This window comes from Salmo salar, chromosome 18, assembly GCF_965601325.2.
Source record: "Salmo salar chromosome 18, fSalSal1, whole genome shotgun sequence".
In the NCBI taxonomy this organism is placed as follows: Eukaryota; Metazoa; Chordata; class Actinopteri; order Salmoniformes; family Salmonidae; genus Salmo; species Salmo salar.
The window spans coordinates 11,067,874-11,095,007 of NC_138308.1; the positions used below are offsets into that span (position 1 = coordinate 11,067,874).

Consider the following 27,134-nt stretch of genomic DNA (forward strand, 5'->3'; position numbering starts at 1 on the left):
CTTGCCAGATTTAAAAATAACCTTACTGGGAAATCACACTTTGCAATAATCTGAGCACTGCGCCCAGAAAAATACGCGTTGCGATACAGACTAGACGTCATGTTGGGGAGATCTAAAATCGAAAATACTATGTAAATAATCCATTACCTTTGATTCTCTTCATCAGATGTCACTTCCAGGTATCACAGGTCCATAACGAATGTAGTTTTGTTCAAAAAAGCTCATCATTTATGTCCAAAAATCTCCGTCTTGTTAGCACATGATGTAAGCCAGCCGGACTTCTCGTCATGAACGAGGGGAAAAAATATATTTCCGTTCGTTCAAACATGTCAAACGTTGTATAGCATAAATCATTAGGGCCTTTTTTAACCAGAACATGAATAATATTCAAGGTGGACGAATGCATACTCTTTTATAACGTATTGGAACGAGGGTACCCAACATGAACTCGCGCGCCAGGTGTCTAATGGGACATCATCGTTCCATGGCTCTTGTTCGGTCAGATCTCCCTCCAGAAGACTCAAAACACTTTGTAAAGGCTGGTGACATCTAGTGGAAGCAATAGGAAGTGCCAAAATATTCCTAAGCCCCTGTGTTTTTCAATGGGATAGGTTTAAAGTCAATACAACACATCAGGTATCCACTTCCTGTCAGAAAATGTCTCAGGGTTTTGCCTGCCAAATGAGTTCTGTTATACTCACAGACACCATTCAAACAGTTTTAGAAACTTTTGAGTGTTTTCTATCCATATATAATAAGTATATGCATATTCTAGTTACTGGGTAGGATTAGTAACCAGATTAAATCGGGTACATTTTTTTTATCCAGACGTGCAAATGCTGCCCCCTAGACCTAACAGGTTAACCATCGATACCGACAGAATGATAACAAGTCTTTGATATTAATTAATAGTCTGCAGCTAGAAATTCGGTATCATTGAACACGAAGACCGACGAAACATCCATTCTATAATGACATGAACGAATGTCGCTGTGAAAGATCCATTCTAACCGAGAGAGAGAGAGAGAACACGGACAAAAACTCTCCAACAAGGATCCCGACGACACACTGAGCGTAAATATATATTGATTACTATTGTTCCCGAATGAGTGAGCGTTCATGTGCAAAGGTTTAGCATATCAATTGTTAATATTTATCAACTCTGTTGTGCCTTCTCAACTGACCCCCCACTACTCTTTTGTTTAACAAGCCGCCATGCCGGTTTAGCCCACTAGGGCACATTACTCTACCAATTCTTTGTAACGATTGTTTTGTTTTGTACACTTTGTACAAAATAATAAAACGCAGAACTACAGGATGTTTCTTAACATAACTCTTTATTAACTAGCTACAACTACATGTTAGCCTATCTCCAACCACGATCAACTGCCCATGACCTAACCGTCTGGGTGGTCTTAACCAATCACCGCACAGTATGATACGGCGGTAAAATGCATCCAATTATAATTCAGTATGTATTCACATATGAATATTACATCCCCCTTCTTTTAAACAAAATACAAATGTTTTACATATTCGAAGCTTTTCTTTTGGATACGTGCTCTGTAGTTTGAACTCAAGGCAAGTAACCATTTATATTGCATAATACACCAACTGAATCAACATAGACTCTGAAACAATGATCCAACTTTTTAAACAAGGGATTCTCAGCAACTCAGCTTTCACTGTAGAAATGACATCTTAACATTTCAAACAAATACAATACCAAAGCATGTCAAGTGAACTTTCAATAACAAGTTTACAGTCTGGAACGCTTTTAGGGCAGCGATCCGCCTACACCCTTTGACATTTCACAGGTCGAGGACAGCTCTGGGCTTGACCTCTCTTCCTGACCTTGTGCGATATGATGTTGAGCATGCTTCTGTGTCAGTCAACAGCTCTTGTGGTGTTGCAGGTAAGTGTGGTGTATGTTGTGCTGTGTGTGTGTTTAGTCCATCACGTTCTCTTTCAGGGGAACAGTTCATCTCATCAGTGTGTTGTTCTTTTGTGTTCAGTAAGTGACGACGATTGCGGCGGTACACTGCTCCTTCTGCTGTGCGGACGTGATATGAACGTTCAGTGTCAGCTGGCTGGATGACGACTGCTGGTTTCCAGAGGCCATGCTCCTGGATTCTAACTGACTCTCCGTCGATCAGTGGTGGCAGTGGTCTAGCTGACCTGTCGTAGTATCGCTTTTGTTGTTGTTGTCTCTGTGCACGTTTTTCATGCATTTCCTTGTAGCTGACAACCTCAGGTTGCAGCTGCTGGTTGGTGCTGGGAAGGGTTGAGCGAAGTCTGCGGCTCATCAACAGCTGGGCTGGTGATTTGAAGTTGTCAACTGGAGTGTTGCGGTATTCAAGGAGACTGAGGTAGGGGTCTCTCTTGTCTGCTTTTGCTTTGTCCATGAGTGATTTAGCAATCTGCACAGATTTTTCAGCAAGGCCATTACTTTGAGGGTAATGTGGGCTTGTGGTGACATGTGTGAACTCCCATGCTTTTGTGAAGGATTCAAAGTCATTTGATTTGTAACAGGGCCCATTGTCAGATATTAAAGTCTCTACAATGCCATGCCTGGCGAAGGCTGCTTTCAGCTTGTGTATCACAGCTGCAGATGTGGTGCTGTGAAGCTTGTCGAGTTCGAAGTATCTGCTGTAGTAGTCCACTGTTACGATGTAGTCCTCGTTGTTCCAGGTGAACAGATCGGTTGCCACAACCTGCCAGGGTCGGTCTGGGATACAGTGAGGTAACATTGGCTCTTTGGTGTTTGAGGGGCGTCTTTCAAGACAGATGGTGCATCTACCAACAATGTCCTCTATTTGTTTGCACATTCCAGGCCAAAACAAAATGTCCCGTGCTCTCTGTTTGCACTTTTCCATGCCCATGTGTCCAGCATGGATCTTTGTCAAAATCTCTTCTCTGAGACTGGTAGGAATAATGATTTTCTCTCCTTTGAAAATGATTCCGTTGATCTGTGATAGTTCATCACGATGGTTCCAGAATTCTGAGACGCTCTGAGGGCATTTTCTCCTCTCCTCAGGCCATCCATCCTGTATGACTTTCCTCAGCTGTGTGAGTTGTGAGTCCTTGTCTGTTTCTGCTTGGATCTCCTTCAGTTTCGTGTCACTAACTGGTAAGTTGCTGTACACAGTGTGCACTTGCATGTCCATGCCCTCACTGAGGCTGCTGTCCTTGTAGGTAAGAAACTTCCTGGAGAGTGTGTCTGCGACAGGGATGTCTTTGCCTGGACGGTGAGTGATTGTGAAGTCGTATTTTTGTAGTTGAAGGATCATTCTCTGTAGCCTTGGCGGGGCTGCAGCTAGTGGTTTCCTCATGATTGACTCAAGGGGCTTGTGGTCGGATTCCACAATGACTTGTCGTCCATATACGTACTGATGGAAACGTTTACATCCGAACAGAATGGCATAGAGCTCCTTTTCGATTTGAGCGTAGTTGATTTCACAGTCTGTGAGAGATTTGGAAGCGTAGCCGATGGGCTTTCCTTCTTGCAGTAGCACTGCACCTAGTCCATACTTCGACGCGTCCACTTGGAGTCTGAGCTCTTTGTTGGGGTCGTAGTAGGCAAGGATTGGTCCTGGTTCTCTCGTGATCAAGTCTTTCACATTCTGGAAAGCAATGTCGTGTTGCTTGTCCCAAAGAAATTCACTGGACTGCTTTAGCAGTTGACGCAGGGGTGCATTAGCATTGGAGAGGCTGGGTGCGAACTTGGCTAAGTAGTTGACCATGCCAAGCACTGTTTCCAGCTCTGCACGGTTCTTTGGTGGCTCCATTTCTTTTATGGCTGAGATCTTCTGTGGATCTGGCTTGATTCCATTCGCTGTGAGAAGATGTCCGAAGTAGCTGACCTCTGTAGCGCTGACTGTGCTCTTCTCGGGGTTGAGCCGGACTCCTCTCTCGCGGGACCTTTGCAGCATCGCGCGGAGGTTTCGGTCGTGCTCCTCTTTGGTTCGACCATAAACAAGGATGTCGTCCACAATTGCCACAACTCCGTCGAGGCCTTCATATACTTCGTCAATCTTTCGCTGAAACTCGTCTTGGGCTGAGATAATCCCAAAAGGCAGGCGACGGAACCTGTAGCGTCCAAACGGTGTGTTGAATGTTGTGAGCTTAGATGACTCTTCTGTGAGCTTGATAGCCCAGTAGCCTGATCTAGCGTCCATGACACTGAAGTAGTGTGCTCCCGCTAGCTTGTGCGTGATACCATCTAGCGTCGGTAAAGGGTAATGGGGCCGTTTGATAGCCTTGTTCAAGTCTCTTGGGTCGAGGCATACTCGGAGCTTGCCTGTGCGTGGTTTCTCCACCACCACTAACGCGTTTACCCAGTCAGTCGGTTCTGTAACCTTGGTGACTATGTCAGATTGCTCCATGCTCTCCAACTCTTTCTTCAGACGGGCACGGAGAGCAAGGGGAATCTTTCTCGGTGGGTAGACCACAGGGGTTGCGTCTGGGTCAAGGTGAATGGTACATTCTCCTGGGAATAATCCTATTCCTGTAAAGACATCAGCAAACTCCTCCAGTACATTTTCTGTCTCTACTGGTGCTGTTACTGATAAAACTAGCTTGATGAGGTCCATGTCTAAACATGCTTTAAGACCTAGCACTGCAGGTGCTCTAGTGTCAACAACGTAAAAGTCCAACATCATGTCACTTTCCTTGTATTTGCATTTGAAAGTGCATGTGCCTTTTACTGGGAGCTGTTCACCACCATAACCATTCAGTCTGCGCATGGTGGGCTGTAGCTCGCACTCAGATGTCAAGCTGCGGTACTTATTCAGAGGAATAATGTTTACTTGTGCACCAGTGTCTAGTTTGAACTTTAGCTTTGTGCCTTGTGTTCCTATCTCAATGTCAGCAAAGGCTTGCTCTGTCTCTGATATGTGACTTTTCTGTGTCACTGAATCAATAAACAGTTCATCATCATTTGACTCTTTGATTGACATTTCATCTTCACTCACTGTGTGTAGTGTTTTTCCACGGTAAGCTCTGCACACTTTTGCAAAGTGATTCCATTTACCACATTTAGTACACTGTTTGCCTTTAGCTGGGCAATTTCCTTGTTCGCCATGCACTTTGTATCCACAATATCCACATGTTTTGGGGCGTTTTGAGTCTGTGTCGCTCTGTTTTGGAGTTATGTCTCTCTCCGTTCTGAAACGCTCTCTCTGGGCACCGGAGGTGTGCTTTGATGTCTGCCTGACTGCGTGCACTGCTTGTTCACGTGATGCGCTCGTGCTGCGGCGCGAAATGGTTTTCATCTGAGCCTGTGCTAGCTCGTGAGATCTGGCTATGTCGATAGCTTTGTCCAGCGTTAGCTCAGACCCAACATTCAAAAGTTTCTCTCTCACTCGCGGTGAGTGTATTCCAAATACAATATGGTCCCTGACCATCTCATCCTTGTTTGCATAATCACAGTCTTGCACAAGCAGACGCAGCTCAGTCACAAACTGGTCAAAAGACTCGCTAGCTCCCTGTACTTTCTCATGGAATTTGTACCTAGCGAAAATTGTATTAGTCTTCGGCACAACATATGCTTCAAAACGATCGTAGTATGTTTTCAGTACCTTTGATTCAGCCTCGGTAAGTGTCCATGTGTTGTAAATATCTCTCCCTTTTTCACCGATCCAGAGGAGCAGGTAGCTACATTTTTCCTCTTCTCCTCTTTCCTTCAGGGGACCCGTGAACATTAGCTCCACATGCTGTTTGTACTTACGCCATGCATCGGGTAAGTTTGTAGACTCCCAGTCCATTCGAGGTGAAGGAACTCCAGAAAAATCCATCTTTTAAGACCATTTACTCTGACACCATGTTTTGTTTTGTACACTTTGTACAAAATAATAAAACGCAGAACTACAGGATGTTTCTTAACATAACTCTTTATTAACTAGCTACAACTACATGTTAGCCTATCTCCAACCACGATCAACTGCCCATGACCTAACCGTCTGGGTGGTCTTAACCAATCACCGCACAGTATGATACGGCGGTAAAATGCATCCAATTATAATTCAGTATGTATTCACATATGAATATTACAACGATAACTACTGTTTGTATGCTTTCTGTGAATTACTTTGTTTAGTAAATAAATTATTTTAAGACAATTGATGTATGGATGACTTAGTGAAGACTGGGTTCGTGCAGATAACAACAATTTACGACGTTTGGAATGAGACTGGACGAGGTAAAGAATACACCATTTAAACCAGAAGATAATTGGTCAGATACTATAATATAATATAATGTTATAATATAGGAAAGTTATATTAGGAAAATTATAACTTTGTAATCTGAATATTTTCCTTGGTGCCCCGATCTCCTAGTTAATAGAGTTAAACGATTAATCAGTTTAATCGCGTAATAATAATTACAGGGAGTTATTTGATAAACATGTCTTCAGTTTAATGGTGCCCAAAGACACGACATATATGGAGCCCCCGTGCGAGGAATCTAAGATATAATTGGACTTTGCTGTTGAATTCTATATTTCAATTGTGCAAACAGAATTGTACAAACAGGCTGCTATCTAAACAAATTGTGTGTGTGTATTTTACATTGGAACAAGCTATTTAGAGTGGCTCCGGTCGAATGTCGATAGCAGTGAGGGATAAATTCCAGATTTTGTCCGTTAGGCCAAACGGTACTATTTCTGTCCGTCAAGACTAACTTCTAGAGTAACCTTTCTAGGTTCTTCCAATTAAATGAGACAACTTAAACTTTGCATATTAACCTGGATGAAGCAACCTCTCAGGTAATTCAAGTTTAATACCCAGATAGCCTATCCAGGTAGGACTAATCATTGGCATTGATTAATTCAATTTGCTTTTGCAAATTCATTCACGTCCAACTTCCACAGTACTGTACAGTACTGATGGTTCATTAACGTCTATAAATAGATTAAAATCGTCTTTGCAGCTCCCAACATTCCAAAACCAAATTTTGGAAAATTAGGAAAAACATTTTTCCTTTCAAATGTTCTAATAATGTGCAAGCTATCAGAGGGGGTGGTCCCCACTCGCCCGCTAATTAGTGAACCTCCACACGTAAATGGATTGATCTCTGACCTCAGCAGCGATAACAACCCTAATTATGCCATTAGTGGAAAAGCAGACAATGATGCTTTCCAAAATCAACCATCGGGCGCAGGCCTCGTAAAGGTTCTCTCCAGTCTAGCTCTGATGTCTTGCCATCCGAGATTGGCATCTGTCCAATACCGCAGTGCACAGCTGAAGCACGAACAAGTAACGGTAGACATAAAGGGACAGGTGGAGAGAACCGGGAAACCAATGACAAATGCAGAAAAGGGAAAAATTCTGCTAGCTATGGAACTGCGTTTGAAAACTGAACAATTAAATGTAATTGCAAAAACGTATGACGATGAACAAGCACAAGCTCTTCAACAAAATAGTTTTCTACAAGAACAAAATCATATGCTACAGGAACAACTCGATTTAGCCAAAACTAAATACGATGATGTCCACGCCAAACTAGATAAATCTGAAGAGGTATCTACAAACAGGAGTGCTCAACTTGACAACATGCATGCTGTTTTGTTGAATGTTACTCAAAATAACACGGTTCTCCTCAAAGCGCTACAGACCAAAGACGATCAGTTAATGAACACAATGACAAAGTTGGATGACAAATCAGCAGAACTTATTGAAGTCACTGACCAAATGAATGATGAGAGAACTCAGGTGATGAGGATGGAAATATTGATTTCTAAGCAAGCGAGGAAATCTCATCACTGAATCTCTCGCTCCGTACTCAAGACCTCTATCTGCAAACCATGACAGATAAGTTTGAGACCGAAAGGAGCAGGTGTGACACTCACGTGTCCAAAATCAGCACTCTAAGTGCTCAAGTGGACTCTGCAATGCAGCAGAATACCACCCTTAGGTACCATCTGGAGGAAATCCAGAATGGTCACACTCTACAGCGCGACTACCCATCCAAGCAACCGGAGCCCTGTACTCACAGGAGTGAAGACAATAGGTTTCAGACCTTGCCTCCCTCATGTGTCCCTCGGTCTTATCCTCTTGGCCCTTCAGCACTGAGTAATATGGCGCCTCTTGGCCAACAACAACAAGGCTTGGCTTCTTCTCTTGGCTTTTCGGTCCCAATCTCTCCACAGGATGAAGCCAACCCTCTCCACCCGCTTGGTGCGGAATACCTTGACAAACTCAACAAGAATTTCCCCACCTTTGACCCCGTTCCAGGTCAGCCAAACGATACTGAGACAAAGAAAAAAGAAGAAAAAAAGAAGCAAACACGTTTGGTGTTCGCCAAAAGGCATGTGGGAGACTCCCCAAACATATGGAAGAAGGTACTCTGGTCAGATGAAACTACAATTGAGCTTTTAGGCCATCAAAGAAAACGCTATGCCTGGCGCAATCCCAACACCTCTCATCACCCTGAGATCACCATGAAACCTGTTTCAGTCTTCCAGAGATTTGAGACTGGGACGGAGGTTCACCTTCCAGCAAGACAATGACCCTAAGCTTACTGCTAAAGCAACACTTGAGTGGTTTAAGGGGAAACATTTAAATGTCTTGGAATGGCCAAGTCAAAGCCCAGAACTCAATCCAATTGAGAATCTGTGGTATGACTTAAAGATTGCTGTACACCAGCGGAACCCATCCAACTTGAAGGAGCTGGAGCAGTTTTGCCTTGAAGAATGGGCAAAAATCCCAGTGGCTAGATGTGCCAAGCTATAGAGACATACCCCCAGAGGCTTGCCAAGGTAGCTCTACAAAGTATTGACTTTTTTTTTTGGGGGGGGGGGAATAGTTATGCACGATCAAGTTTTCTTTTTTTTGTCTTACTTCTTGATTGTTTCACAAGAAAAAATATATTTCTTCAAAGTGGTAGGCATGTTGTGTAAATCAAATGATACAAACCTCCCAAAAATCCATTTTAATTCCAGGTTGTAAGGCAACAAAATAGGAAAAATGCCAAGGGGTGTGAATACTTTCGCAAGCCACTGTATGGCCAGGGACATGAGTACACATGATGTAATGCAAGCAGAGTGTACTGTGTCAAGCATTCCTCTGCAACTATCCCTTTCTCAGTGCAGTAGCTGCTTGTGTGCAGTGAAAGTTGTGCTGGGACCAAAGAAAGATCTATATGTCTCTCTGTAGTAACTTTCTCTTTCTCTTTCTCTCCAACTTCCTCTAATAGCCTTCACAACAAGGCTCATGGGCCTTCGTGCAACAGTCAGAAGTACCCCTCCAAACTCGCAGAGCCAGAGCTGAACAAAGCACATCCCAATCAGCTTAGAAAGAGAGAGATGGAAGAGAGAGGAAGAAGGGAAGGGGATGCTTCTTGATAATGCGCTAAAGTAGCAGTCCTGTCAATCAAGTCATTCCCAAATGTTAATTCTCTTCAATCATGTGTATGTGCCCCTCTGTAGGACTGGGCAGATTACAGTCCCAAGATGCCATATAACTTATTTTGTATATTATGTTTCTGCTACCGTTTCTTATGACTGAAAAGAGCTTCTACATATCAGGACAGCGATTACTCACCTAGTACTGGAAGAAGATTTTTTTTTAAACGAGTCGGACGCAAAGGATTTACTTCAGACACATGACAAGGCTTTCATCCCTGTCATACGCAGGAGAAAGGGACGGAGATATCGGGGAGGTAGGTCGGGGTGCCTTGTAAGGATCCGTCGGCGAGTGGGTAATCTGCCTTTACCATCAGTCCTATTAGCCAACGTACAAACATTTGATAACAAAATAGAAGAACTACAATGAAATATGTCCTACCAACAATTAAATACTGTAATATCTTATGTTTCACCGAGTCGTGGCTGAACGACAACATGAATAACATACAGCTGGTGGGTTTTACGCTGCATCCGCAAGATGGAACAGCCGCCTCTGGAAAGACAAGGGGTGGCGGTGTGTGTATATTTATAAAGAACAGCTGGTGCACGAAATCTAATAGTAAGGGAGTCTCGAGGTTTCACTTGCCTGAGGTAGAGTATCTCAGGATAAGCTGTAGACCACACTATTTACCAGGAGAGTTTTCATCTATATTCTTCGTAGTTATCTGTTTACCACCCCAAACTGATGCTGGCACTAAGACCACACTTAATGAGCTGTATACGGCCATAAGCAAACATGAAAACGCTCATCCAGAGGCGGTGCTCCTAGTGGCCGGGGACTTCAATGCAGGGAAACTTAAATCCTTTTTACCTCATTTCTACCAGCATGTTAAATGTGCAACCAGAGGGAAAAAAACTCTAGACCACCTTTACTCCACACACAGAGACATATACAAAGCTGTCCCTCACCCTCCATTTGACAAATCTGACCATAGTTATATCCTACTGATTCCTGCTTACAAGCAAAAACTAAAGTAGGAAGTACCAGTGACTCGGTCAATAAAGAAGTGATCAGATGACGCAGATGCTAAGATACAGGACTGTTTTGCCTGCACAGACTGGAATATGTTCCGAGATTCTTCCGATGGCATTGAGGAGTATACCACATCAGTCACAAGCTTCATCAATAAGTGCATCAATGACATCGCCCCCACAGTGACTGCATGTTCATAACCCAACCAGAAGCCATGGATTACAGGCAAGATCCGCACTGAGCTAAATGGTAGAGGTGCCGCTTCAAGGAGCAGGACTCTAACCCAAAAGCTTTTTGGAAATCCTGCTATGCCCTCCGACGAACCATCAAACAGGTAAAGCGTCAATAAAGGACTAATATTGAATCGTACTACACCGGCTCCGACGGTCGTCGGATGTGGCAGGGCTTGCAAAGTATTACAGACTACTAAGGGAAGCACAGCAGCGAGCTGCCCAGTAATATGAGCCTACCAGATGAGCTAAATTATTTCTAAGCTCGCTTCGAGGCAAGCAACACTGAAGCATGCATGAGAGCATCAGCTGTTCCGGATGACTGTGTGATCACACTCTCCGTAGCTGATGTGAGTAAGACCTTTAAACAGGTCAACATTCACAAGGCTGCAGGGCCAGACGGATCACCAGGACTTGTACTCTGAGCATGCGCTGACCAACTGGTGTCTTCACTGACATTTTCAACATGTCCCTGACTGAGTCTGTAATACCAACATGTTTCAAGCAGACCGCCATAGTCCCTGTGCCCAAGAACACCAAGGTAACCTGACTAAATGACTACCGACCTGTAGCACTCACATATGTAGCTATGAAGTGCGTTGAAAGGCTGGTCATGGCTCACAACACCACCATTATCCCAGAAACCCTAGACCCACTCGAATTTGCATACCGCCCCAACAGATCCACAGATGATGCAATTTCTATTGCACTCCACACTGCCCTTTCCCACCTGGACAAAAGGAACACCTATGTGAGAATGCTATTCATTGACTACAGCTCAGCGTTCAACCCCATAGTGCCCTCAAAGCTCATCACTAAGCTAAGGACCCTGGGACTAAACACCTTTCTCTGCAACTGGATCCTGGACTTGCTGACGGGCCGTCCCCAGGTTATAAGGGTAGGTAACAACACATCTGCCGCGCTGATCCTCAACACAGGGGCCCCTCAGGGCTACTCAGTCCCCTCCTGTACTCCCTGTTCACTCACGACTGCATGGCCAGGCACGACTCCAACACCCTCAGGAAGTTTGCCGATGACACAACAGTGGTAGTCCAGATCACCGACAACAATGAGACAGCCTATAGGGAGGAGGTCAGAGACATGGCCGTGTGGTGCCAGGATAACAACCTCTCCCTCAATGTGATCAAGACAAAGGAGAAGATTGTGGACTACAGTAAAAGGAGGACCGAGCAGGCCCCCATTCTCATCGACGGGGCTGTAGTGGAGCAGGTTGAGAGCATCAAGTTCCTTGATGTCCCCAAAACCAACAAACTAACATGGTTCAAGCACACCAAGACAGTCATGAAGAGGGCACGACAAAACCTATTCCCCCTCAGGAGACTGAAAAGATTTAGCATGGGTCCTCAGATCCTCAAAAAGTTCTACAGCTGCACCATCGAGAGCATCCTGACTGGTTGTATCACTACCTGGTATGGCAACTGCTCGGCCTCCGACCACAAGACACTACAGAGGGTAATGCATACGGCCCAGTACATCACTGGGGCCAAGCTCCATGCCATCCAGGACCTCTATACCAGTCGGTGTCAGAGGAAGGCCCTAAAAATTGTCAAAGACTCCAGCCACCATAGTCATAGACTGTTCTCTCTGCTACCGCACCAAAAGCTTCTACCCTCAAGCCATAAAACTCCAGAACAGCTAGTCAAATGGCTACCCAGACTACTTGCATTGTCACCACCCTCTTTTACTCCCTGTTTATTATCTATACATAGTCACTTTAACCTCTCTAGGGTAGGTGGCACCAAATCGTCCCACCTACGTAACAGCCAGTGTAATCCCGTGGCGCGTTATTCAAAAACCTCAAAAATGCAAAAACTTCAATTTTTCAAACATATGACTATTTTACACCATTTTAAAGACAAGACTCTCGTTAATCTAACCACACTGTCCGATTTCAAAAAGGCTTTACAACGAAAGCAAAACATTAGATTATGTCAGCAGAGTACCCAGCCAGAAATAATCAGACACCCATTTTTCAAGCTAGCATATAATGTCACATAAACCCAAACCACAGCTAAATGCAGCACTAACCTTTGATGATCTTCATCAGATGACAACCCTAGGACATTATGTTATACAATACATGCATGTTTTGTTCAATCAAGTTCATATTTATATCAAAAACCAGCTTTTTACATTAGCATGTGACTAGCATGTGACTAGCATTCCCACCGAACTCTGCCGGTGAATTTACTAAATTACTCACGATAAACGTTCACAAAAAGCATAACAATTATTTTAAGAATTATAGATACAGAACTCCTCTATGCACTCTATGTCCGATTTTAAAATAGCTTTTCGGTGAAAGCACATTTTACAATATTCTCAGTAGATAGCCCGGCATCACAGGGCTAGCTATTTAGACACCCAGCAAGGTTAGCACTCACCAAGGTCAGATTTACTATAAGAAAAATGTTATTCCTTTGCTGTCTTCGTCAGAATGCACTCCCAGGACTTCTACTTCAATAACAAATGTTGGTTTGGTTCAAAATAATCCATAGTTATATCCAAACAGCAGCGTTTTGTTCGTGCTTTCAAGACACTATCCGAAAGGGTAAATAAGGGTGACGAGCATGGCGCAATTCGTGACAAAAAAATTCTAAATATTCCATTACCGTACTTCGAAGCATGTCAACCGCTGTTTAAAATCAATTTTTATGCCATTTTTCTCATAAAAAAAGCGATAATATTCCGACCGGGAATCTGCGTTTAGGTAAACAGACGAAAGAAAATAAAGCATTCGGTCGACTCGGGCACGCGCCTAAGCCCATAGTACTCTGATCGGCCACTTGCCAAAAGCGATAATGTGTTTCAGCCAGAGGCTGCCTCGATATCGTTCAGCTTTTTCCCGGGCTCTGAGAGACTATGGGAGCCGTAGGAAGTGTCACGTTATTGCAAAGATCCTCAGTCTTCAATAAAAAGAGCCAAGATGAAACACAACTTCTCAGACAGGCCACTTCCTGCATGGAATCTTCTCAGGTTTTGGCCTGCCATTTGAGTTCTGTTATACTCACAGACACCATTCAAACAGTTTTAGAACCTTTAGGGTGTTTTCTATCCAAAGCCAATAATTATATGCATATTCTAGTTACTGGGCAGGAGTAGTAACCAGATTAAATCGGGTACGTTTTTTATTCGGCCGTGTCAATACTGCCCCCTAGCCCTAACAGGTTAACTCTACCTACATGTACATAGTACCTCAATTACCTCGACTACCCTGTGCCCCCGCACATTGACACACCTGTTGTATTCGGCACGTGACAAATAAAAACGTGACTTGATTTGATATGGCACAATAGAGAGACTATGGCATGCCAACCTTTCATCACACAGCCTCAGACAAGACTTAATTTGCTCAATTATTAATCAAAACCTTCTTCCTGACAACTGTGATCTTTTGGGGACTGTGGTTCCTCCTTTGTATTTTGAGGGACTGACCTTGTAAGATCAAAGCTCTTTCTTTTAAGAAATATCAAAGGATAGTAGAACGTTCCTCCTTGACCTTGCTGTGACCTGTGTATGAAATCCTTTGAACCTGTCTATGGTATAAATTCACTTTACTGTACAGAAGTCATCCATTGTAGGAAGCCTCCTATGTCTCTCTGACACTATTGTGTAACTTCCACACAGACCACCCCATTGCTTAAGGTCAGTTGACTTTTACAACTGTCCTACATCTGAGGTATGTTGATGCCAGGATCTGCCTGCTAGCTGTCCTTATTTACATTTATTCACATCCCCTGCTCTTTTATAAATACAGTGACCTATTTACAGGACAAATCTAAAATGGAGCAGCCAGTCAGATGGACAGGCAGAATTCATGCACCCACCGGGTGACCAAAATCTCCCTGACCAATACAGTATACTATACAGGACAGTCAACCAAGTGCGTACATATGCTCATTTTTTTTTTTTTTTTTTACCAAATCAAAAATGTTATGTAAACAGCATGCTATTGAAGTTTTTAGATACTATTTTTGTGATTTTCCTTGGTTTTGAAAAACGTACCCCACCACAGTGATAGACATCCTCAGGCTCATTTGGCAATATGAGGGCATGCAGAAAACAAGAATAAATGGCCATATACCAGAGAGAATACTATTTATTTTGCTCTATTTGGTTGTCATAGAAGCCATCAGTCCCGAGAAACCATCAGTATCACCACAATGGGAACGAGAAAGCATGCGCATGAGGCTTTGTAACTTCCATTTACATCAAAAATATAGATTTGGTTAAAAAAAAGGAAAAATGTGTTATTTAATGTCTATCATTGACCAAATTCATTGTGGCTTTGTGTAAATCTAAATCTACAGTGCATTCGAAAAGTTTTCAGACACCTTCACTTTTTTCCAAATTTTGTTACGTTACAGCCTTATTCTAAAATGGATTAACTCGTTTTTTCTCTCATCAATACACAATAATGACAAAGCGAAAAAAGGTTTTAAATTTTGTGCAAATTTATTTAAAAAAAAAATGAAAACAGCAATGACTTATTTACTTACACTACCGGTCAAAAGATTTAGAACACCTACTCATCCAAGGGTTTTTCTTTATTTGTACTATTTTCTACATTGTAGAAAAATACTGAAGACATCAAAACTATGAAATAACACATATGGAATCATGTAGTAACCAAAAAAGTGTTAAACAAATCAAAATATATTTGAGATTTGAGATTCTTCGAATAGCCACCCTTTGCCTTGATGTCAGCTTTGAACACTCTTGGCATTCTCTCAACCAGCTTCACCTGGAATGCTTTTCCAACAGTCTTGAAAGAGTTCCCACATATGCTGAGCACTTGTTGGCAATATGAGGGCATGAGTTCCTCTGTGGAGATGGGAGAACCTTCCAGAAGGACAACCATGTCTGCAGCACTCCACCAGACGGAAGCCACTCCTCAGTTAAAGGCACATGACAGCCTAAAGAACTCTCAGACAATGAGAAACAAGATTCTCTAGTTTGATGAAACCAAGATTGAACTCTTTGACCTGAATGTTAAGGGTCACGTCTTGAGGACACCTTGCACCATCACCTTGCACGGTGAAGCATGGTGGTGGCAGCATCATGCTTTGGGGATGTTTTTCAGTGGCAGGGACTGGGAGACCAGTCAGGATCAAGGGAAAGATGAACGGAGCAAAGTACAGAGAGATCCTTGATGAAAACCTGCTCCAGAGTGCTCAGGACCACAGACTGAGGAAAAGTTTCAGGACAATGACCCTAAGCACGCAGCCAAGACAACGCAAGAGTTGCTTCGGACAAGTTTCTGAATGTCCTTGAGTGGCCCAGCCAGAGCCCGGACTTGAAGCCAATTTAACATCTCTGGAGATAGCTGTGCAGCGACGCTCCCCATCCAACCTGACAGAGTTTGAGAGGATCTGGCGAGAAGAATGGGAGAAACTCCCCAAATACAGGTGTGCCAAGCTTGTAGCGTCATACCAAGAAGACTCAAGGCTCTAATCACTGCCAAAGGTGCTCCAACAAAGTACTGAGTAAAGGGACTGAATGCTTATGTAAATGTTTTTTTAATTTAATACATTTGCATTAAAAAATGGCTTTGACATTATGGTGTATTGTGTGTAGATTGATGAGTAATAATTTTTTGGGGAAATAGGCTGTAACGTAACAAATTGTGGAAAAAGTCAACGGGTCTGAATACGCTGTATATCTCTCTTTAAATGAGCAGAGAGAAATCAAGAACCCCTGATAATAATACATATATTTTTTTATTTAACCTTAATTTAACTAGGCAAGTCAGTTAAGAACAAATTCTTATTTACAATGACGGACTACCCCGGCCAAACCCGGACGATGCTGGGCCAATTTTGCGCCGCTCTATGGGACTCCCAATCATGGCCGTTTGTGATACAGCCTGGAATCAAACCACAGTCAATAGCGACGCCTCTAGCACTGAGATGCAGTGCCTTAGACCGCTGCGCCACTCAGGATAATAATACATTGTTTAACGCATTTCCCATGCTCAATGTGCAGAATATCTTTTGGTATTTGCAAAACAAACTGGTACCTGCCTGCCGATCGAGGAGCTGATGCATTTTAAAGCAGCCAGCCAGCATGGACAGTTCTACATTCTATATTTCACATGTCATTTATTCATACACCATACATTATTTAAGGACAGGCTAACACCCAAAAACAAAAAAAAGAACTGTCAGCTGAGTTTTCCTCAAAGGCTTTCATCCCATGACTAACAAGTGATGATGCCTCTCAGCTCTGTGTCAGTTGAGTGAGACTTGCCACAACCTGGCAGAGAACTGGTGGGCATTTTTCCTCCTGAAAACTGCCAAATTGTATTTCCATTCATATTGCAGAATTCAGAGAATTCATAAGCAACAGGCCAGGATTAAATCAGATCAGCAGTAACCCATGTTAGCCGACAAACGCATAATTTATCATTGCTTTTGTTTAGGTGGTGACAGTGGTGTAATTGTGTTTGTCAGGGATTTCGTCGTCGCCAGACGATATGGCGAAATCATCGTCGGAAAAGGAGGACCAATATGCAGCAGAATTGTGTTGGCTCATCTTGAACATTTATTAGACTCAAAATGAACATACAAAATAACAAAACGAACTCACGATATAGACAGTCTTCTCAGGCTCACATACGCTAGACAAGAAACAATCTCCCACAAATGACAAACACACCCTAATATATGGGACTCTCAATCAAAGGCAAAGAGAAAACTCCTGCCTTCAATTGAGAGTCCCAACCCCAATTAATCAACCATAGAAACACACCCACTAGACTCCACATAGAAATACATAAACATAGACCATAAACCAAAAACCCGGAAATACTAAATCCAACGCCCTTTTACCAAAACACCACCCCGAACCACATAAAACAAATACCCTCTGCCACGTCCTGACCAAACTACAATGACAATTAACCCTTATACTGGCCAGGACGTGACAGCGTTAGAGCTATCAAATCGGTAATTGGCTGCTCTTGTGGTAATTGTCATGAAACGACACCTGTCCTTAAATCCAACCCGCGTTCGAAGTTCAGAATGAGAAAGTGTAGGCTACATAGAAATAACGACACCAATAATAGGGATTTATAGAAGCCTGACCGAGGTGTAGAGTATATCACACATTCCAGTGTTCAAATTTTGTAATGTAGCTGCAGGGGATTTCTACAAATGCAATTCAGTGCATCCAATGGCATGTCCGCGATAGGTAACGCCAGGAGCAGCTTGTGGATATGACAGCTCTTACACAGTTACACCTCCGCCACCACCAAAACAAAAGCAATCACAAAATATGTTACTGTTGTGTTACTGTTGTGTTACTGTTGATCTGATTGTATCCTGGCCTTATTCACAGTACACCTGGGAATGGTTGTCTAAACCCTTGGACAACAATAATAACAGCAATATCACAGATCCATACGGTGTACGCCTTCAATGTAATTAACAACCCAGAGAATGTCATAAGTAGCCATGCGTTCAGGGGGAAAGAGTGAGATACCTGTTTGTTCATGAAGACGTAGATTACTGGGTTGTAGACTGCAGCCGTCTTGGAGAAGAAAGCGGGTGCGGCAGCCAGTCTGGGGTCCAGGTAGATGGTGGGACAGGCTGTGACAATGATGGAGAAGGCTGCGTAGGGTGTCCAGCCCACCAGGTAAGCGACGATCATCACCACCACCATGCGGCTCACCTGACGCTCCGGTTTCTTGGCATTACCCAGCCTGTCATGGGACACCTGAGGATTGACGTGACAACAAACAGCTTTGGTTATTGAGCTATAAAGTCTGTTATGTGAGTTTATTTAAAGACTTTAAGAACTGACCTGAAAGTCTTGAATACACCAGGACATAATGACTAGACAATTACAAAAAATATTCCCAAGCATGTGCTTGCTTGTCAACCAAGGCCTACTTTGGTTCAGTTGCATCCTCTCCCAGTAGTGCCAGTATTCTATATATGGAAACTGACCTTCCTCAGCTTCTGTAGGAGCTTCCCATAGCAGTAGATGATCATCCCCAATGGCATTATGAAGCAGGTCACAAAGAAGGTGATGATGTAGGTGTGATTCCAAATGTTGTTGGAATACCTGAGGTCAGAGGAAAGTAGACCATAAACATTTGAATTACATTTCCACCATTTTATGACAATGTTAACTATTCCTTGAATGGGGATATCTGTAGTTCATACAAGCATTTTTGCCATGCCCAAATGTCACTGCAATTCGAAAATCCCAATGCTATTCAAGAATGACCCATGTGTACCTAAGTGCGTGTATGATACAAACAGGAGGTTGATGTTGCTGTACATCTACAGTATGTTTACTATAGGATGTGTGCCCTCTGCTCTCTCTCAGTTGCCTCTCACCAATTGGGCTCGCAGGTGGTGCCGATCTTACTGACGGTGTAGCTGCACCAGCCGAACACAGGAGGGATAGTCCAGATGAAGGAGAAGGTCCAGACGAACAGCAGGCCCAGCGCTGCATGCTTCCCCCTCAGACGGACATTCCCCAGAGGTCGGCAGATCACAAAGTAGCGCTCGAAGGACAGGACCGCAAGGGACCACATAGCCACAATCCCTGAAAGAAGGGTATTATGGGCATTATGTAAGGCCCAGAAGCCACATTACTACTTAACCCATTTACCTGTGACTATATTCATTACATAGCACTGACTCGCGTGCCTTATTACTATTAATAAAATGATTACTAACATGTTAAAATAACAATAAATGACATGTTTTCATTAAAAACGTTATTTTTAAAAGAAGATATAGTCTGGACAAAAATCTGGTCCTTAGTTATTTTGGACATGTTGCTATATAAAAGGACTGGTCGTCCGTTCTAAGCTAGCTAGCCAACTTCAGCTAACTCAGTCACGCTTATATTAACCCCCACTTTACCAAACTAAATGCTGTTTCAAATATGTTTTATTGTGCAACATAGAGTCAAATGTACAAGTTTATAAACAGGATTGAGGGCTCCCTTTTAACCCTTTTAAATATAGAAGCTAACAGTGAAATGCATTAAAAGAAAATGGACACAACAAAAAAAAGGAGGCTACATTCATTTTTCATACTGTTTTGTATGAAAAAGGCTGTTCCTGTAGGATAACCCTGTCTGATTCCAGATAGAGCACTTTTTCGTTCCAGGTAGAACCCTCAAATAACCCTTCGGTGAAAAGGTTCTAGCTGGAACCAAAAAGGGTTCAGTTCTTCCACAGGGACAGCAGAAAAACACTTTATAGTTCTAGGTAGCTCTTTTTTCAAAGAGTGTATGTACATGATATTCACATACAATTGTGACAATGTCAGTGAAAAGGCAGAGCACTATGATTCCAACCACAATAGGATTTTGAGTTACATTCTCAGCGAGTTATCTAAATGCAAATGTGACAGCACTTAGGGTATAGCTCCAGCAATTTGCAGGATATGTATAATCCATGTAAGAGGTACATATTGACGTACACTTACCTAAAATAGGCTAATGATGCAGTAAAGGGACATTAGGCTGCCTCCTAATGGAGTGAAAAAGCTGTGCTTAATTACAGTATAATTCACTCTCAAAGGTTTGCTTATGTACTACAGTCTCTGGGGCAAGACTACAGTACACTTAACCTCTCCTTAACACTACATTTAATTCAGAATTGTTGTTGTATGCAAGTATATAAAGGACCCAAATAAGTGCTATTTGGGTCACACATGAAATAAGGAGCAGCCCCTATTCCTTTTGTGTAATTATAAAAACTGCTCAACTCCATTGCTATACTAATAATATGCTAATGTTAATAAAATGCTGTTACTAGTGTAATGACAGTGTTATTACACAGGTATACTTATTACAAAGTATTACCCTACTGCTTTTTAGTTCAAATAATTGTCTGAGAATTCTACAAAGTCATCTACAATCACTTAGATTTTTTAGAAAATTGGATACAACTATGTTAATAATTCATACAGCTTTTTGCATTTATGGAACATTCTTTGACCCCAAAAATGTACAGCTGGGATTTTCTCAATGAGGATAAAAATTGTTTTTAACTACGACTGACAACTATTTAACCTGTGGGATCAGAACAGCAACTTGTGTACAGTCTATCTTGATTCTATTCCATCACGATCAACTAATACACACTAATCCCCAAAGACATATGAAACTGGGCAGCATGTTCTCTGAAGTCTAAATACTTCCCTGAAAGCTTTTGAAACTGCCACTCAAGCTTTTATTGAATGTCATACTCCCTAACCTTGACTGCCTATGCGTTTCCCTCAGACCAGCAGGGAAATAACCCACTACTGCGTTTGTGACATACTCTCTCCAGGGGCCGCACCTCTCTCAGCAAGTCTTACATACAAACCAGCTCAAAAACAAATGGATTAAGGCGTCATAATAAACAGATTACGGTCTTCTGATGTAATAAGTAGCTACTGTAGCTACTGTAGCCTACTTTCCCTGCAACAAACAAAGTGTTTTCACTGTTGACATAAGGCTATGTTGTGCAACAAAAAAATGTATGTGTTTACTAAATTAGATAATGTATTCACATTTTTTTTTAAATGTTATCACACGATCATATCTGTCTGTGTGTCATTTTGCCATCAGTTTTGGGTACATTTTTCACCGCAACAAAATGCTTTAAAAGAACTGCGAAATGAACTACAAATGATGGATGGCTTCTTTTCGGCTATGTCTTTTTTTTTTTACTGTCCAAGAAACCAATCTAATAAACAAACAAATAAACAGTCAATCAAACAATCAAGTCTTTGACTTTCAAATGTTATTATTTTTGCAACACTTTGGAATCTAAACAGCTCCAACACTGACACCTACAGTAAGTGTGCGATTACACCAGCATCCAATTTATTCAAATACATAACCATGAACCATGCTGAACTTACCGAAATAGGTGACTGCAAAACCTTCCAAAACGCAAGCCCAATTTCCAAGGAAAAAATACCCTCTGGCGTTTGTTAGAAAACTTATGGTTCCACCGGTGAGTGACACAAGGAAGTCAGCGAGAGATAAATTAACTATGATATAATTTAAGGGCTGTCTCAGCTGTTTGAACTTGTAAGTGGCCAACATAACAGTGAAATTTTCAAAGAGAGACAGAGATGTTATAACAAACATCAAGGTAGCCAAAACTGCGAAATTCCAAGGTGCCAGATTTGTTATTGGACCAGTGAACGGATCAGCATGTGGTTTGTAGATCTCTGATGCCTCGTTATAAGAAACACCATTTACTGCAATTCTTAAAGTATCCATTGTCCATGTCCAAATAATTGCACGCGACCTAGAGAGTAATATTAATATTGCACTTGGGGGTTATGTAAAGGGTCTGAGATTTTGTGGTCCATATGTCTCATTTTCACAACTTAATTTAGACTCTCATCCTCGGAGTCGCGCGTAAAAAACATTCGTTTGAAAGAATGACTGGATCAACAGCCATCGCTTGAAATCTTTAGACTACTTGTCTTTGAGTAGGTTGAACTTCAGATCTTGATATCCGCATTTTGTTTGAAATAACCTATTTTGGACCAAAGCGACGAATCCACAGTTATTCAGAGTTCATGAAAGTGAGCCTGCATCTCGAAAACAGCAACGGTAAACCAAAAGGGCAAAAGCAGTGCTGCAAATAAACGAACACTTTATAAATGAATCTGTGGGGGCAGTATCGGAGTCTTGAGAAGGCACACCAACAACTAAATAGGTGACTGATGAGCAGCATCTTGTATGCGCTTATATAGCCGACTCGCTCGCAATAACTCCTGCCCTCGAGGAAACGCAAAACCTAGCTACTTGTCAGATGTGCAAATGAGGTCTGTATGCGACGAATCCGCAGCCTTGCACGTTCATATTTGGAATATGTTTTTTATTCGTAATTTTGCAACTACAGGCATTTTGGGCATTTCTAATTTTCCCAAAAGATGTGTTTCTTGAAAAAACTTTTATCAATAGAAATACTTTTCTAATTTTGTCAGGAACCGTAAACTTGTATTGGATGTGACAATACATTTTGCTCAGTTTTCAAAACACTTTTCTGCAGTTTTCATTGCCATCGCATAATAAAACATTCCATTTTAATTTAAAACTGAATGATAAACAGATTGGATTTTTTGGATTATCTGTCTATAGTATTTGGTACTACCACATTTAATAAATCATTATTTTAATTCCTTAATCAATAAATATGGGCCTGCGCTGGCTGTGCTTGTATACCTGCATGGAGGCTACCATCAACAATGCAGTGTCTTGCTGAAATAGTTATATTTATAGTTTTGACAGTAGTCACACTGTAAAGAGGTTACCTTGAATTTGACTGTTGTTTACAGGCAGCTTGGTGGCAAATAATATTCTGTATTTAATATTACAGTACACCTACTGTAATATAAAGATGGTATCAGAGCAAGTACTGTGTAATGACACACAGTACAATATCATAAAATGTACTGTATTATACTATAAAAAAGTAAATGCTACAGTAATTGGAAGGGATGAATGAAATGTATCGAGGGGAGGGGCTTGTATTTCACATTATTTTACTGTAATTACAAGGGATTGGTGCAAGCAGGTTGGCTGCTAGGTAAAGTATTTACACATTGCAGCATATTAATTCATATTTGGTGTTTTATATCACTTGCACTTCTAACAAAGGCTTCCAAACTTACAGGGAAAAACAGACCAAAAGGACATGGCAAGATGCTCAACCTGTTAAGGTTAAGACTAGATGCAACTCCAATCTTGCCTCATAAACAACAGAGGAAGACTAACAGTGACATGCTTACTAACGGGCCCCAAAAAATTTAATAATGTAGAAATAATAGCACAAGGAATAAATACACAATGAGTAACGATAACTTGGCTATATACACGGTTATCTAATCTGTCCCCTATACATTTTAAATTGATGGGGTACTATAATCACATAGGAGTTAAATTGTTACAGCATTTCCCCTCACCAGTGCAACAAATAAAGCCTCTTACAAGGCATGCTTCAAAATGTGTTAATAGACCCGAAACAACAATTCCAAATCAAATTTTATTTGTCACATGCGCCAAATACAACAGGTGTAGACCTTACCATTCACTCACTAGTGCTCAAAAGGGTTTTGGTGCTCCCAAGATACTATATGATACTGTAGTCTGATGGGGTGGAATTACAATACCATTTGAAATACACCAATTTTCCCACAAACCATCATCATTTACGACAGAGGTGTAGACTCAAGTCACATGACTTGGACTCGAGTCTAACTCCAGTCACGGAGGCTCAGGGCTGAGGAGCGTCGCTAGAGGCTCAGGGCTGAGGAGCGTTGCTGGAGACCGAGTGCTCACAGCAGGCACTGGCTGTACCGGGTTATGGAGGCGCACTGGAGGGTGAGTGCAGGGAGCAGGAACAGGACGTACTAATGGCCGAGTGCTCACAGCAGGCACGGGTGTACCGGGTTATGGAGGCCTAGTGCGTGGGGCTGGCTTTGGAGGCGCCAGACTAGTAACACGCACCTCGGGGCGAGTGCGGGGAGCAGGAACAGGACGTACTGGACTGGGCAGGCACACTAGAGGCCTGATGCGTGGGGCTGGCTTTGGAGGCGCCAGACTAGTGACACGCACCTCAGGGCTAGTGCGGGGAGCAGGAACTTCTCCCTGGTTGCCGGCCAACTCTCGCCCGGCAATGCTGCGGAGCCCTTATTGACCGCACCGGACTGTGCGTGCGTATGGGCGACACAGTGCGTATCTCCGCATAACAAGGTGCTTGCTTGATCCGTCGCTCCCCATAATAAGCACGGGGAGTTGGCTCAGGTCTCCATCCTGACTCTGCCCAACTCCCCGTGTCTCTCGCCCGGCAACGCTGCGGAGCCCTTATTGACCGCACCGGACTGTGCGTGCGTATGGGCGACACAGTGCGTATCTCCGCATAACAAGGTGCTTGCATGATCCGTCGCTCCCCATAATAAGCACGGGGAGTTGGCTCAGGTCTCCATCCTGACTCTGCCCAACTCCCCGTGTGCCCCCCCAAAAAATGTTTTGGGGGGATGCCTCTCGGCCTCATGTAGCTCCCTTAATTCCCTCTCCCAGAAACGTCATTCTGCCTTTGCTGCCTCCAGTTCTTCCCTCGGTCGCCGGTACTCCCCAGCCTGCCTCCAGGGTCCCTTTCCATCTAAGATCTCCTCGCATGTCCACGACTCCAAATATTTATCCTGCTACTCCTTCTTCCGCTGCTTGGTCCTTTTTTGGTGGGTGGTTCTGTCATAGGCGTCGTAAGGATAGGACCAAGGCGCAGCGGGTATAGTGCTCATCTTCTTAATTTATTAAAAGATAACACTTAAACAAAATAAACAAAACAACGAAACAGTTCCGTAAGGCAACACAGGCTATACAGGAAAACAACCACCCACAAAACACAAGTGAAAACAAACCCAACTAAATATGGCCTCCAATTAGAGACAACGACAACCTCTAATTGGAGGTCATTGTGAAAAAACAACATAGAAATAGAAAACTAGATATACACATAGAAAATATAGAACATAAACCAATAACACCGAAACACACATAACAAACATCCCCTGCCACGCCCTGACCAAACTACAATGACAAATAACCCCTTTTACTGGTCAGGATGTGACAAAAGAAACTTTAATCCCAACCCTCAGCCACTCTCAGCCCATCCCACCTATCACCATTGACCACCCTTGTTTGGTTTCCATGTGCCCTATATTTTTCAATTGTGCTGTGATGTTTTACAAAATCTTTGAATCTTTCTAATTGTATATAATCCACAGATTGTGAGCTAAAGATGAAAACCTTTCCTAAGAGTATTATTATATAATTTATTGATTGGCTATGGCTTACCAGATCGCCCAACATCACTATTTGTAAGGTTAATTTTAAGTGCATGTTGTGATTTTTTAACCTGTTAGGGCTAGGGGGCAGTATTGACACGGCCGGATAAAAAACGTACCCGATTTAATCTGGTTACTACTCCTGCCCAGTAACTAGAATATGCATATAATTATTGGCTTTGGATAGAAAACACCCTAAAGTTTCTAAAACTGTTTGAATGGTGTCTGTGAGTATAACAGAACTCATATGGCAGGCAAAAACCTGAGAAGATTCTGAACAGGAAGAGGCCTGTCTGACAAGTTGTTGTTCATCTTGGCTCTTTTTATTGAAGACTGAGGATCTTTGCTGTAACGTGACACTTCCTACGGCTCCCATAGTCTCTCAGAGCCCGGGAAAAAGCTGAATGACATCGAGGCAGCCCCAGGCTGAAACACATTATCGCATTTGGATAGTGGCTGGTCAGAGTACTCTGAGACTCAGGCGCGTGCACGAGGGCACGAGATGTTTTTATTTTCTCTCTCTTTGTACGTATACACGCTTTCCCGGTCGGAATATTATCGCTTTTTTACGAGAAAAATGGCATAAAAATTGATTTTAATCAGCGGTTGACATGCTTCGAAGTACGGTAATGGAATATTTATAATTTTTTTGTCAGGAAATGCGCCATGCTCATCACCCTTATTTACCCTTTCGGATAGTGTCTTGAACGCACGAACAAAACGCCGCTATTTGGATATAACAATGGATTATTTGGGACCAAACCAACATTTGTTATTGAAGTAGAAGTCCTGGGAGTGCATTCTGACGAAGAACAGCAAAGGTAATAACATTTTTCTTATAGTAAATCTGACTTTGGTGAGTGCTAAACTTGGTGGGTGTCTAAATAGCTAGCCCTGTGATGCCGGGCTATCTACTCAGAATATTGCAAAATGTGCTTTCACCGAAAAGCTATTTTCAAATCGGACATATCGAGTGCATAGAGGAGTACTGTATCTATAATTCTTAAAATAATTGTTATGTTTTTTGTGAACGTTTATCGTGAGTAATTTAGTAAATTCACCAGCAGTGTTCGGTCGGAATGCTAGTCACATGCTAGTCACATGCTAATGTAAAAAGCTGGTTTTTGATATAAATATGAACTTGATTGAACAAAACATGCATGTATTGTATAACATAATGTCCTAGGGTTGTCATCTGATGAAGATCATCAAAGGTTAGTGCTGCATTTAGCTGTGGTTTGGGTTTATGTGACATTATATGCTAGCTTGAAAAATGGGTGTCTGATTATTTCTGGCTGGGTACTCTGCTGACATAATCTAATGTTTTGTTTTCGTTGTAAAGCCTTTTTGAAAAATCGGACAGTGTGGTTAGATTAACGAGAGTCTTGTCTTTAAAATGGTGTAAAATAGTCATATGTTTGAAAAATTGAAGTTTTGCATTTTTGAGGTATTTGAATATCGCGCCACGGGATTACACTGGCTGTTGCGTCCCACCTAGCCCATAGAGGTTAACCATTCCTGAACCTGTGACCAGAAACAAGCTACATAGGGGCAATACCAGAATAAGTTAAGTATTGATTCTACAGAGCTGAGATTGTTGTATGCCCCATATATATCACATTCTGTTGGTGGCAAGGATTTTGTATAATAATTTAAATTGAAAAACTCTAAGAGTCGAGTCAAGT

The 27,134-nt window shown here is 42.4% G+C and overlaps 1 protein-coding gene across 2 annotated transcripts in view; it reads right to left on the reverse strand.

The window, feature by feature from the left end:
• Positions 1 to 22,393, reverse strand: part of LOC100136521 (vertebrate ancient opsin) — a 57,672-nt gene extending 35,279 nt beyond the window's left edge. Inside the window, 4 exon segments of one of the 2 annotated variants that reach the window (NM_001123626.1) lie at positions 18,113 to 18,346; positions 18,580 to 18,697; positions 18,976 to 19,186; positions 21,505 to 21,871. In NM_001123626.1, the coding sequence (NP_001117098.1) occupies positions 18,113 to 18,346; positions 18,580 to 18,697; positions 18,976 to 19,186; positions 21,505 to 21,871 (930 nt within the window). 2 annotated transcript variants of the gene reach the window in all.
• Positions 22,394 to 27,134: the final 4,741 nt, after the last annotated feature.